A 14,192-nucleotide genomic window follows, 5' to 3' on the forward strand; every position below is an offset into this window, starting at 1 on the left:
GAGCCACAGTGTCACTTACGGCTTTTTCTGTCTATGTGGTACTGAGGAATCAAGGCTAGGGTTTCATGCATACTAGACACTAAGCCACATTCCCAGCCCTCTCTTTCTTTCTCCCTTCCTTCCTTTCCTTCCTTATTCCCACCAACCCCCCTCCCTCCCTCTCTTTCTTCCTCTCTTTCTCTCATTCGCAGTAGTGGCATATTAAACTCAATGTCTTGCACTTGCCAGGCAGGCACTCTACTACTTGAGCCACGCTCCCAGCTTAGGTGTGCGTTTATATCTTCAGTTTTTGAAGGTACACAGACACTAAAGATACTAGCACAGTGTGCAAAGAAAAGGGTGTTAGGTGAAAGACATGGGAACAAATGTGTAATATGTGAGAGTTACTGACATACAGAAACGCATACATTGATAGAGACTAGGGGACCCAGAAAACAAAAAGATGGTAGTAGTGAGAGGAGGTTGTTTTTTGTTTGTTTGTTTTTTCCAGTCCTGGGACTTGAACTCAGGAACTAGACACTGTCCCTGAACTTCTTTTGCTCAAGGCTACCACTCTACCACTTGAGCCATAGTGCCACATCTGGCTTTTTGTGTATGTGGTACTAAGGAATTGAACCCAGGGCTTCATGCATGCTAGGCAAGCACTTTACCACTAAGCTACATTCCCACCCCATATAGGAGTTTTTAAACATTAAAAATCTTTTTCTTTTGTAATGACAATTCTGTTTGGCTGTTTTTGCAATGTTGGGGATCAAACTCAGGGTATATTCAAGTTTTTGTCTTAGTATTCTGTTAGAGAGAGAGAGAGAGAGAGCGTCCTAGGGCTTGAACTCAGGACCTGGGTGCTGTCCCTGAGTCAAGGCTAGTGCTTTACAACTTGAGCCACAGTACCACTTACAGTTTTTGAGTGGCTAATTGGAGATTAGAGTAGCACAGGAACTTTTCTGCCTGTGGTTATTTGAAGATAAGAGTCTCATGGACTTTCCTACCTGAGCTGGCTTTGAACTGACATCCTCAATTCTTAGCCTTCTAACTAGCTGGGAGTAGAGGCATGAGCCTCCAGCACCTCGCTTTGTGTTTTGGTTTATTTGTTCTTTTTCTTCTTTTTTTTTTTTTTCTGGTCAGGCGAGGGGCTTGAACTCTGGGCCTGGGCACTGATACTCAGCTCTTTAGCTCAAGGCAAACGCTTTACCACTGGAGCCACATCACCACTTCCAGTTTTCTGAGTGGTTAATTGGAGATAAGAATCTCACGGACTTTCCTGCCTAGGCTGGCTTTAAACTGTGATCCTCAGATCTCAGTCTTCTGAGTAGCTGGGATTACAGGCATGATTACAGCACCCAGCTGGTTTATTTTGTACTTAAGGGGGGAAATTTATTTGGTTCATGCTCTAAGGGCGGCATCTTATGATGGTGGGGAGAGCATAGTAGGGCAGAATGGTTCAAGACAGCCTAAAAGCAGATCTCTCCTTGTATTTCACTCTCCCTTTATTTCATCCAGGTTCCTACTTTCAGGGAAGGTCCAGTCATATACTTAGGCCTCTCTGGTAAAACACTCTCACAGACACCCATGTAGCTAACAAATCTCCTAGGTGACGTAGATCCAGTCTGGTTGATAAAACACAGCCTTCACAAGTCTATCCCACAGGGCCTAGAACTCAGTTCACCTGCCTGTACCACGGGAGCCACACCTGTTCTACTGTTAGCTGGTAATTTCAGAGATGAAGTTAGTACTGAAATCTCTCTGCCTGGACAGGCCTCAAACCACAATCTTCCAGATTTCATTCTCCTGAGTAGCAAGGATTATCTGGATGGATCCCTGGTTCCCAGCCTGTCTACAACTTTAAAAGCATTCTTTCTGGGGGAGGGGGGAGGATTGGGTAGGGGGGTAGGGGGGAGGCTGGGAAGGGATGTGAAGGGTAAACAAAGGAGGAGGCTGAAATGCTTGATAAGAAATGTACGCATTGGGGCTGGGAAGGTGGCTCAGTGGTAGAGTGCTTGCCTTGCATGCCTGAGGCCCTGAGTTTGATTCCCCAGCACCACATAAGCAAAAAGAAAAAAGCCGGAAGTGGCGCTGTGGCTCAAGTGGTAGAGCGCTAGCCTTAAGCTGAAGAGCTGAGGGACAGCGCCCAGGCCCAGAGTTCAGGCCCCATGACCAGACCCAAAAAAAAAAATTAAAAAAAAAAAAAGAAAAGAAATGTACGCATTATCCTGCCCATGTAATTGTAACCCCTCTGTACAGTATGTTCACAAAAAAAATTAAATTAAATTTAAAAAATAATAAAATAAAAGCATTCTTTCTATTTTCCCTCAAACCACACATTTTCAAGTATTTCTACTCTTGCTTGTGCTCCAATTCTCACAGGAACCTGGCTTTGAGCAGGAATATCTATGCCACAGCCTAAATGACATGCCATTTTGAAATTTCACCAAATTAATTTGTCCATTACTTTATTTTTTAATTTTTTTGTGTATACAAGTCCATTTATTTGAAAGGCCCAGAACATACAAATCTGTGTATAGGAAAGGTAAATTACAGGTTGCCTCTGGCTTCCTGGGAGGAGCGATGAAGGAGCAGGACTACTGGGGAGTAGTTCCTTTGGGGGTAGACTTAAAATGTCTTCAAACTGGGCTGTGTGGATGGCTGGCTCTGCTACTCTAGGAGTATACTAAAAACTGAATTCTATACCTTAACAGGTCAATAGGATGGCATATAAATTCTATCTCAATAAGTTGCTTTCTTAAAAAGTTGTAAAGTAGGGGCTAGGAAGGTGGCTCAGTGGTAGAGCACTTGCCTTGCATGCCTGAGGCCCTGGGTTTGATTCCCCAGCACCATATTACAAAAAAGAAAAAAATCCAGAAGTGGCGCTGTGGCTCAAGTGATAGAGCACTAGCCTTGAGCTGAAGAGCTGAGGGACAGTGCCCAGGCCCAGAGTTCAGGCCCCATGACTGGACAAAAAAAAAAAAGTTGTAAAGTAAAAATGAGATAAGGAAAGACTATCAACATAATACTGCAGGGTAACACTAAACAAGATAAAATCAAAGACGATGAATTTCTTATTGATGAAATAATATAAAGTTTAAGCATACACTAAGAATCTTTCACTACCTGCATGTCAAGGACTCAAATACACATCGTGTAGAGGAGGGAAATAAGAAGCAAAAGGAAACTGAACTCCAGGAAAGTCCTACAGTGCTTCCAGTATAATATTTTGTTTCCTTCCTTCCATCCTTCCTTCCTTCTCTATTTCTTTGTTTTTCCTTCTTTCTTTCTTTCTTTTTCTTCCTTCCTTCCTTCCTGCCTCCCCCCTCCCTCCCTCCTTCCTTCCTCCCTCTCTCCCTCCCTCCCTTCTTCCTTCCTTCCTTCCTTCCTTCTTCCCTCTCTCCCTCCCTCCTTCCTTCCTTCCTTCCTTCCTTCCTTCCTTCTTTCCTTTATTTCAATGATACTAAAGATTGAACTCAGAATACTTTGCTAGGCAAGTACTCTAACACTTGAGCCATTACTAACACTCCATTACTTTTATTTTTTATTTTATTTTATTTTATTTTTTGGTCAGTCTTGGGGCTTGAACTCTGGGCCTGGCCGCTGTCCCTCAGCTCTTCAGCTCAAGTCAAGCACTCTACCACTTAAGCTACAGTGCCACTTCCGATTTTCTGGTGGTTTGCTGGAGATAGGAGTCTCACAGTCTTTCGTACCTGGGCTGGCTTTGAACTGCAATCCTCAGATCTCAGCCTCCTGAGTAGCTAGGATTACAGGCGTGAGCCACCAGCGCCCGGTTTCCATTACTTTTAAAAAGAGCTTTATTGTTATTATTAAGCTGTTGTACAAAGGGGCAACTATTTCATAAGTCAAGTAATGAGTACATTTCTTTCTTTTTTAAGTACTTTTTTATTGAGATTGTGATTACATAAATTTCACAAATATTGTGGGATAGTGTTAGTTAAAGTCACAAACACGTTTTAACCTTTACAAGGCAAATTGTCATTATCGTGGTCTATAAAGTTTATGAATTCTGGGGCTGGGAAGGTGGCTCAGTGGTAAAGCTCTTGCCTTGCATGCCTGAGGCCCTGGGTTCAATTCCTCAGCACCACATAAGCAAAAAGAAAAAAGCCGGAAGTGGCGCTGTGGCTCAAGTGGTAGAGCGCTAGCCTTGAGCTGAGGAGCTGAGGGACAGTGCCCAGGCCCAGAGTTCAGGCCCCATGACCGGACCCAAAAAAAAAAACAAAAAACAAAGTTTATGAATTCTATGAGCTTTGACAACACAACTATTTCTTCCACACCGGGTGATATGTACATTTCTTTCCTTTTGCTTAGTGTAAGCTGTCCCACCCCCACTTTATTTAATTTATTTTTGTTCATAGGGCTTGAACTTGGGGCCTAGGTGCTATTTCTGAGCTCTTTTTATTCAAGGTTAGCTCTCTACCACTTTGAGCCACAGCTCCACTACCAGTTTTCGAATGGTTAATTGGAGATCACAGGGACTTTTTTTTTTTAGGGGTCCGGTCGTGGGGCCTGAACTCTGGGCCTGGGCGCTGTCCCTCAGCCCTTCAGCTCAAGGCTAGCGCTCTACCACTTGAGCCACAGCGCCACTTCCGGCTTTTTTCTTTTTGCTTATGTGGTGCTGAGGAATCGAACCCAGGGCCTCAAGCATGCAAGGCAAGCGCTCTACCACTGAGCCACCTTCCCAGCCCCCACAAGGACTTTTCTGCCCAGGCTGGCTTTGAACCGCAATCCTCAGATCTCAGCCTCCTGAGTAGGTAGGGTTACAGGCATGGCCCACCAATGCCTGACTTGAGTACATTTCTTTTTTTGGACAATGTCACCCTTTGCTTTGCTTTCCCCTAGTCTCCCCCTCCCATCCCTGCCCACAAGTTAAACAGTTCATTTTCCACATAGTGTATACTGAATAGCGTGCTCATATTTGTTCACTTTCCCTCTCTTTCTGCACCCTCCTATACTCCTTTAAAAGAAAAAAGAAAACCCAAAGCAAATCAAAAATCACAATAACAACAACAAAAAGAACCCACATTTCCATTTCCTGGACTTGTCTGTTAAAGTTAAACTCTCAAGACATGGACTAAATGTAAACTTTTTTTTTTTTTTTCCAGAAAGTAATACACATGGCCTGTAATCCAGTTCCTAACAAAACTCTGTTCCCATCTAAAACTCGTAAGCTTGGCCGTCGCTGCCATTCCTCTCCTTCCTGCTGGTCAGTAGACCAGTGCATCCACTAGACCACTCATTGACCTCTCCTTAAAGCATCCAGTAGACCACTCATTGACCTCTCCTTAAAGCATCCCTAGACCACTCATTGACCTCTCCTTAAAGCATCCTAGGCTTTCTCTAGCCCACACCTCCAAACTTCTCCAAATTCTGTACACCAGCTCCACAAGTCAAAGTACCACACAGTCAGATTTAGCCACAGCAAAGACCCCATAGCTTTGGTACCAATTTTCTGCATTAGTTCCTTTTATCATCGCTGTGATCCAAATATTGAGAGGAAAACTTATGGAAGGAAAGATTAATTTTGGCTAAAAGTTTCAGAATGCCAACCCATTGTGGCAGGAAAGCATGGCAGAATGAACAGTTCACATTATGGCATCAGGAAGCAAAAGAAAAAGGTCTATTCTCTGTGTTAGGGTTTTTTTTCTTCTTCATATTTGGGGTTCAAAAGACTATCTTACAAAGGATATGTGTAGATCCTTCTAGTCAAGCACGACTATAATGTTGATATAGAGTATAATTAATTCACAATACTAAATGCTATATTATTTTAATTTTCAGTGAAGGGAATTTGGCTACAAAACAAGTAGTGTTCCTTCAGAGGCCAGTTATGTGGAATTCAGCTGCTCACACCCCAGAGGTGAGAAAAATTAATGTTTAAGCAAACAAGTCAAGCCACAAACTGTAGGAGGGAAAAACTCACATAACACCTATACAATGATCTTGTACTATGTCTAGAACACATTAAAAATTCTGGGGGGGCAGCTTGTCTGTGACTTTTAAGTATCACTAGCACACAATACTGTGAAATTTATATAATCACTTAATCGCAATAAAAAATTTTATTTAAAAAAAAAAAAAAAAAAAAAAAAAAATTCTGGGGGGGGGAAGGGGAAGGGGAGTAGGAGTGTGGGAGGTGGGGGAGGGAAGGGATAGTGGGACAACCTCAAGGAAGGGAAGAGGTAACAATGATCGACAAGTAACGGACTCGTTGCCTTACTCATGTAACTGTAACCCCTCTGTACAGCATCTTAACAATAAAGTAAAATAAAGTAAATAAATAACTCAAAATTCAACAGTAAGAAAGCAATGGTACTTAAAAATAGTTAAAAGTGTTAGATATGTTACAAATGAAGTTATGTAGACAAGAAATAAGCACAGTGAGAGATATTTAGGTTGGGTACTGGTAGCTCACATCTGTAATCCAAGCTTCTCAGGAGACTGAGATCTGATTATCATTGTTCAAAGCCATTGAGGCAGGAAAATCCATGAGACCCTTATCTCTAGTTAATCAACAAAAAGCTGGACAGGGAGTTGTAACTCAAGTGGTAGAGTGCCAACTTTGACTAAAAAATGCCAAGGGACAGCTCCTAGATTTTGAGTTCAAGTCCCACTACTGGCACACACACACACACACACACACACACACACACACACACCACTTACATTACTCTCCATCAGGAAAATGCAGATAAAGACCACAATGAGACACCACCAGTAGAAGATACACCTATTAGAAGGGGGAAAATAAAAACAAAACTGCTGTCTGTAACTACGAGCTGCTAATGCAGAGTAGGAAGCAGAACTCCAATTGCAGGAATGCACCATAACACAGCGCTCTGCAATACCGTTTGGCAGATTCTTAACAAAGTTAGACACATGTTTACCATGTTACCTCAGCCATGCCCAGTTGGGATATTTATCCTAGAGAAGTATAAACTTATGTTCACACAAAAACTTGTACACAAATATTTATAGTGGTGAAGTCAGAATTGACAAAATGAGGGAAAGATCCACAAGATGGATGGATAAACAACTCTGGTACATCCATACAATTAAGTACTACTCCAAAATAAAAAGATATGAGCTAGTGGTACAAACAACTTGGGTTCCTTGCATCAGTGTTATGAGTGTTAGGCTCAGCGGGGATCTGGTTGCTCATGCCTATAATGCTCACTACTCAGAAGACTGAGATAGGAGAATTCCGATTCAAAGTCAGCTAGGGCAGAAAGTACAGAACATACTTATCTCCAGTTACCCAGCAAAAAAGCCAGAGTGGAGCTGTGGCTCAAGGGGTAGAGAGCCAGCCTTGAGGGGGAAAGAACGCAAACAGAGAGTATCAGGCCTTAAATTTGAGCCCCAGTACTAGCAAACACACTTACAAAAATTCTTCTAAGTCTTCCCAGTGATTCAAGAGCTACATTTGGCCTTGCAGCTGCTTCCAAGCTCTCCCTCAAGGCTGAAAATCCTGACTATCCACCCCATGTTGTCACCACTTCATGAGTCATATTTCTTTGTCTCTCAAACTCAGTCCATCATGACACTGTTCAAGATTCTATACCACACAATGTCTTAGGATGGCAGGTATAATGCTAACTTAATTCTTTTGTTTTGATTTTTTAAATGCTGAAGTGGAAAAAGAGGTAAAAAGGTAGGCCATTCTAAATTCACTGATTTGTCGTAAGATCTCATGGAGTTTTAACAGGTCATACCCTTTTTTTTTTTTTTTTTTTTTCAGAAGTGGAATTGAGTTTCCAAAGTTGATAGGTTGATCAAGGTTGGCACTGAATCTATATCCAGATCTTGGTATGTTTTCCTCCCAGTTCCTGGAGAAAATAGGAGGTCAGAAGATTTATGAGTAAGCCTGGAGCTTTAGCATGAAAAAAATCACACATTATTGATGCAGAAAGAAAATCACAAAGCTAGGTGTTGGTGGCTATGCCTGTAATCCTAGCTACTCAGGAAACTGAGATCTGAGGATCGTGGTTCAAAGCCAGCCCAGGCAGGAAAATTTTATCCCCAATTAACACCAGAAAACTGGAAATAGCGCTGTGGCTCAAAATGGTAAAACACTAGCAAAAGCGTTCAGGGGCAGCACCTAGGCTCTGGTTCAAGCCCCATAGAAGGGGGAAGGATGGGAGGAAAGATGGAAAGAAGGAAGGAAAGAAATCATAATATAGTGCTAAGTGGAAATGTAAGCTTGTAGAAATTATTGTGTTGTATCTCATTTTCCATTTGTTGTTGGTACTGGGGTTTGAACTCAGGGCCTGGGTATTGTCCCTTAGCTTTTATACTCAAGGCTGGCATTCTATCACATGAGCCAGCTCTCCACTCCTCACTTTTTGCTGGTTAATTGGAGACAAGAGATTCTCACAGGATGGCTTCAAGCTGTGAGCCTCAGATCTCAGCCTCCCGAGTAGCTAGGATTACAGGTGTGAGGCACCTGCACCCCACTAATATCCAGTGTTAATAAGGAAATCCTCATTGAGAATGTGAGAGTTGGCCTCTGTATGCTGGTATACGGTGAGGAATTTATTTGCAAATTTTCCCTTTGGCCCCTTTGCTGGTGAAGAAAGATCCCAGTAGCACCTTGCAGCCCCCATGAATCCAGCCTTCCTATTTGATTAGTCCAAGTTAAATCATTCAGAAATGAATTTGTTTGCTCCTGTGAAAAAGACACCACTGGCCAGGCCTGAGGAAAGAATTGTCTAGCAGTGCTTGTCAGCTCAGTCTGAAGCCAGAAGATTAATTCTTTGCTGGGGAGCAGGGCCCAGTCTCAAAACTCAGACCTAGGTGGGAGTAACTCACAGGTCCCTCTATTTGTATTAATTCACTCCTTTTGGTGAATGGAATAAAAGGGAGAAAGCCTGGAGATCTGCTATCTGCATGTGGCAAATGCAAGGGTGTCTGTGACAAATGTGAGACCACAGAACTATGCCCAAGCTGCGTCATGAAGGAGGCTTTGATCAAGAAGGACCCACTGGACACTTTGCCTTTTGACTTTGTCCACAGACCCAGTAACTGGGTCAAGGAAAAAAAATAAAACCACCCATGGGTTAATAAATGTTGTATGACTAGGCTGGGCATCTAACCACTGTTTTTTTCTAAGCCCTTCATAATTTTAGCTCTTACATTCAAAAACATATAATTTTCATTCTTAACTAGCATATGAACAAATCCTTGGCAAATAAACTTTATAAAAGAGGGCTGCTCAGTGGTAGAGCACTTGCCTTGCATGCTCGAGGCCCTGGGTTCGATTCCTCAGCACCACATAAGAAAAAAGCCGGAAGTGGCGCTGTGGCTCAAGAGGTAGAGCGTGGTAGAGTGCTAGCCTTGAGCTGAAGAGCTGAGGGACAGCGCCCAGGCCCAGAGTTCAGGCCCCACGACCAGACCCAAAAAAAAAAAAACTTTATAAAAGAGAGAAATAGCTGTGCACTGATAGCTCATACCTACAATCCTAGCTGCTCAGGAAGCTGAGTCCTGAGGATCATGGTGTGAAGCTAGCCCCAGGCAGGAAAGTCTATGAGACTCATCTCCAGTTAACCATCAAAAAACTGGAAGTATGCTAGGCGTCAATGGCTCATGCCAGTAATCCTAACTACTTAGGAGGCTGAGATATGAGGATCCCGGGTCAAAGCTATCCCAGGCAGGAAAGTCTATGAGACTCTTATCTACAATTAACTACCAAAAGCCAGAAATGGCGATATGGATCAAAGTGGTAAGCACTAGTCCTGAGCACAAAAGCTCACGGACAGTATTCAGGCCCTGAGTTAAGTCCCAGGACTGACACAAAAAGAAAAAAGCTGAAAATGGAGCTGAGACTCAATTGGTTGAGCAGCAGCCTTCAGCAAAGTAGCTAACAGACAACCTGGGCCCTGAGTTCAGGCCCCAGTACCAGCGGGCACGTACACACATGTGTGCACACATACACACACACACACACACACACACACACACACACATGGCAGGTGTTGGGGTGGATAGGGAATACTATACTTTTTAAATTTATCTTCCCCCCACCCCTGCCCCCGTATCATAAGGTGCCTGAGCACTGTCCCTGAGCTCTTTTTGCTCAAGGCTAGTGCTCTACCATTTTGAGCCACAGCTCCACTTCCAGTTTTTGAGTGATTAATTAGAATTAAGAGTCTCACAGGGACTTTTTTTTTTTTTGTCGGTAATGGGGCCTGAACTCTGGGCCTGGGCGCTGTTCCTCAGCTCTTCAGCTCAAGGCTAGCTCTCTACCACTTGAGCCACAGCACCACTTCCAGCTTTTCTGCTTATGTGGTGCTGAGGAATCGATCCAGGGCCTCATGTATGCAAGGCAAGCACTCTACCACTAAGCCACCTTCCCAGCCCCTCACGGAGAATTTTCTGTCTGGGCTGCTGGCTTCAAACAACAATCCTCTGATCTCAACCTTCTGAGTTGCTAGGATTATAGGCAACTAAATTTATCTTTAAGTCCTTTTTCGGTCTTAGGTGCCCACAACTATGTATTCATATTCCAATACAGGGCATGTCATTGGAATTAAATCTCCTCTGCAGTCTGAATATCCATGTTGAGTTCTATTTCAGCTCCTTTATCAGCTTCACAGAGACAAGGTTCTCTAGCCTGAACTGTACCAAGGACATTGTCAGCCCTGAGTAAATTCTTTGCAAAGACCAGTCTGCCCAATGAAATGGGTCAAACTGCTGACACTTAAGAGTCACCAGTAGTACTTGGAAGCAAGACAAGAAATGAAGTGTGCATAAACCCAGTCTCGACTCTTCCAGGATGCTCAGCACAGCCTGTTTCTCTGTGACTAGGGGGCAGGTAGCCACTGAAGCAGGTCTGCTGCTGCTTACATCTATCTCAGCTAAGAAAACTATATTCCTGGCCAGGTGCCAGTGGCTCATTCCTGTAATCCTAGCTACTCAAGAGATTGAGATCTGAGGATCTGGTTTGAAGCCAGCTGGAGCAGATAAAAGCTAAGAGATTTACTTCCAGTTAACCAACAAAAAGCTAGAAGTAGAGGTGTAGCTCAAGTGGTATAGTGCCTTGGTGTGTGTGTGTGTGTGTGTGTGTGTGTGTGTGTGTGTGTGTGTGTGTGTGTGTGTGTGTGTGTGTACCTCAGTACTGGGATTTGAACTCAGGGCCTGGGCACTGTCCCTAAGCATTTTTGCTCAAGGCTAACACTCTACCACTTGACCCATAGCTCCGTTTCAGGCTTTTTGCTGATTAATTTGACATGAGTCTCATAGACTTTCCTACTGGTTTCTTTCTTTTTTCTTTTTTTATGTAGGTTGTGGGTCTTAAACTCTGGGCCTGGGCACTGTCCCAGCGCTCTTCAGCACAAGGCTAGCACTCTACCACTTGAGCCACATCGCCACCTCCAAGTTTCTCATGGTTAATTGGAGATAAGAGTCTCAGGGAAAGTCCGGGCGGGCTTTGAACTCAGATCTCAGCCTCCTGAGTAGCTAGGATTACAGGTGTGAGCCACCAGTGCCCAGCCCCCAGACTGGTTTCTAATCACTATTCTCAGATCTCAGATGCTACCCACTGACTGGAAAAAGCCAAGCAAGAGCATATATGTAGTTCAAGCCCCAACAATGGCACAAAAAGAAAAGAAAAGCAGCCAGGCGCTGGTGGCTCATGCCTGTAATCCTAGCTACTCAGGGGGTCGAGATCTGAGATTATGGTTCAAAGCCAGTCCGGGCAAGAAAATCCGTGAGACACTTATCTCCAATTAACCACCAAAAAAAAAATAATAATAACCAGAAGTGGAGCTGTGGCTCAAGTGGTAGAGCGCTAGCCTTGAGCTGAGGAGCTGAGAGACAGCGCCCAGGCCCAAAGTTCAAGCCCCACAACCAACAAAAAGAAAAGAAAGAAAATGATATTTTTTCTACCTTGCTTTGTTGCCCAGACTCTGATTGTGGCTCTGGCTCTCTTGGGAGAGGTATAACAGCCTATCTGCCCGCCAGAACGCAACAAAGACATTCAACACAGCCAGGACTGAGGAGGGCGGCTCTGAGCTTGTTCTCAGAGTTAGGCAGGAGCTTGTTTAGGACTCTGAAGATGGGTGCAGCATGCCAGCAAGCCTGCCCACTTGTATCACACTGTCCACCCCAGGGATGAGCAGGATTCAATGGGAGGCAGGGGAAGACTGCATGGCTCCGGCAGGGAGCAGAAGCCTGGGAGATGCTGACTTGTAACTCTGGGCTGTGGATCTCTTGTGTTTCAGAGGAAAGGCAGCCGGTTTCTAAAGGGCGAAGACAGGAACAGAGTGAGCAGCGGCTTAGACACGGGCCTGCCTCAACCTGTGGAGGGCAGAGCCTCCTTGGAGGAGAGCTTCCTTTCTGCCTCCAGAGAGTGCTGGAACAAGGAGGAGAGACCCAGCTTCTCGGGGTTCAGTGGCGGAGGCGGGGACAGTGGCCTGCGGGAGCTAGATGATGGACAGCTTGACCAGGAAGATGGAGTGACCCAGGTCACGTGCATGTGAACCGCAGGGCAAGCAATAGAAGGTCTTGTGAATCGTTATTAAAAATCATGGTCAACTGACATCCTTGTACTACTTGATCTGCATGTATGGAGTGGTTTTTTTAAGTTTGTTTTTTTTTTCCAGACTCAGCCTTTAATCTATGTAAACTTTGGCTCAACCTCCCCCCAGATGCAGGAGAATAACCAACATATTTGTAAATTTACACTCATGTTTACAATGCTCTCAACTAAAACATCCGTCTAAACAGGTTTCTTCTTAGCTTATTAGGCAACAAGCTACTTCAGTTTCTTGCGGATGTACAAAATATACTTTCCTGACCATTTAGGATAGAAAGACGGAATATGCCGACGCATAATTGATCTAGCATTCTCAGGAAGGTACAGTCTAACTTACAGTGAAAAAAAATAATCTCTCTGTCTCTGTCTCTCTCTCTCTCTTACACACACACACACACATACAACTGATTAGTGAAAATATTTATTTCCTGAATATAACGATCCAAGTCTCCTGTGACAATGTCCTATAATACAAAGCAAACTCCTATTTGTTAAAATATTCTTTGAAAAGAACCCCTCCTGTATGTCTTTGCCTTTCAAGGTGGCCACGTTACCTACCAACCCTGTACCGACTCATGGAATTCAAGCATCGTTGCTCCGAACAGCCTAGAGATACAGCGGAGCTCAGTCCAAGGAAAAGGCTGAATTTTCTTTCTTTTCCATTGCAAATAGTAGGAAGAGGAAAAACATAACAACTTCAAGTGCAAACTTAGGTCTTGTACCAATGTCCAGATTTGAGTTAGGTTTCATCTTGATCCGCTTCATCCGGAAGAGTGCTGAAGGAATTGTCTGTCAAGCCTTGGGCAGCACAGAGATGCTGCCAGCCTTCTCCCCTCCCCGCTTCACCCTGCCCTCCTTGTGCCCACTTTGATCTGTTCAAGAGATGGATTCAAATTCTGAAAAATGGAAGATTTCTATTTCTATGGGAGAGGCTGCTTTGAAAAGTGGGGAACTTCCAAGTGAATGAAAACTGACTTTCATTGATGAATTCAGCCTTCTATGTACTTTTTATGAGCATAGATGTTGACATTGTAGGATCATCTGAGTAATAAAATGTCATTTGTTACTGAACTAACATTCTATTGAACACGAATACTTCTCTTTTATGTATCAGACAGGCATGTGTCACGTTGTCACACAGCTTGACTTAGCCCATCTCCACGAATGAATTTCTGGTGAGAGGAGCAGAAATGGCCCGTGTGTCATGCAGAAGCAGGCCTGCTACAGGCATGAAGGAACTGCAGATCATCCTGCTTAGTCTTATTCTGTGGAAATAGTGACCGAGAATATTTGTGGAAATGTTTCATTTTGGTTTTGTCTTACATTTTAGAGGGGCCTGAGCTCTATTCAAGAGTTAGTAAGTCAGGCCTGGTAGCTCACCCTGTAATCCCAGCATCCAAGGAAACTGAGGCCATAGGATCATGAGATCATGAGTTCCAGGCCAACCTGGCCTACACAGTGGAGCATTGTCTCAAAAACAAAGAGTTGGTATATTTTTGGTAATAAATAGATAAAAATAAATCATTAGCTATTCACAAAATGCCATAACACTGGGAAAGACAGAAATAGACTCAAAAAGATCAGTTTTCCTCTATGCTGTCAACAAAAGGTAGAGCCTCTTTTTTTTGGTGGGGGGGAGGGGGTCCGGTCGTGGGGC

General features: G+C 43.8%; 1 protein-coding gene across 1 annotated transcript in view; it reads left to right on the forward strand.

Annotated features, from left to right (window-relative positions):
• Rftn2 (raftlin family member 2) overlaps positions 1-12,556 on the forward strand; it is a 62,429-nt gene extending 49,873 nt beyond the window's left edge. Inside the window, exons 8-9 of the mRNA XM_042688301.1 lie at positions 5,785-5,863; positions 12,222-12,556. Coding sequence (XP_042544235.1) covers positions 5,785-5,863; positions 12,222-12,479 — 337 coding nt within the window. The 3' untranslated portion in view covers positions 12,480-12,556. The remainder of the gene's footprint in view (positions 1-5,784; positions 5,864-12,221) is intronic.
• Positions 12,557-14,192: the final 1,636 nt, after the last annotated feature.

This window comes from Dipodomys spectabilis, unplaced genomic scaffold, assembly GCF_019054845.1.
Source record: "Dipodomys spectabilis isolate Male_0828 unplaced genomic scaffold, ASM1905484v1 ptg000115l, whole genome shotgun sequence".
NCBI classification, from domain to species: domain Eukaryota; kingdom Metazoa; phylum Chordata; class Mammalia; order Rodentia; family Heteromyidae; genus Dipodomys; species Dipodomys spectabilis.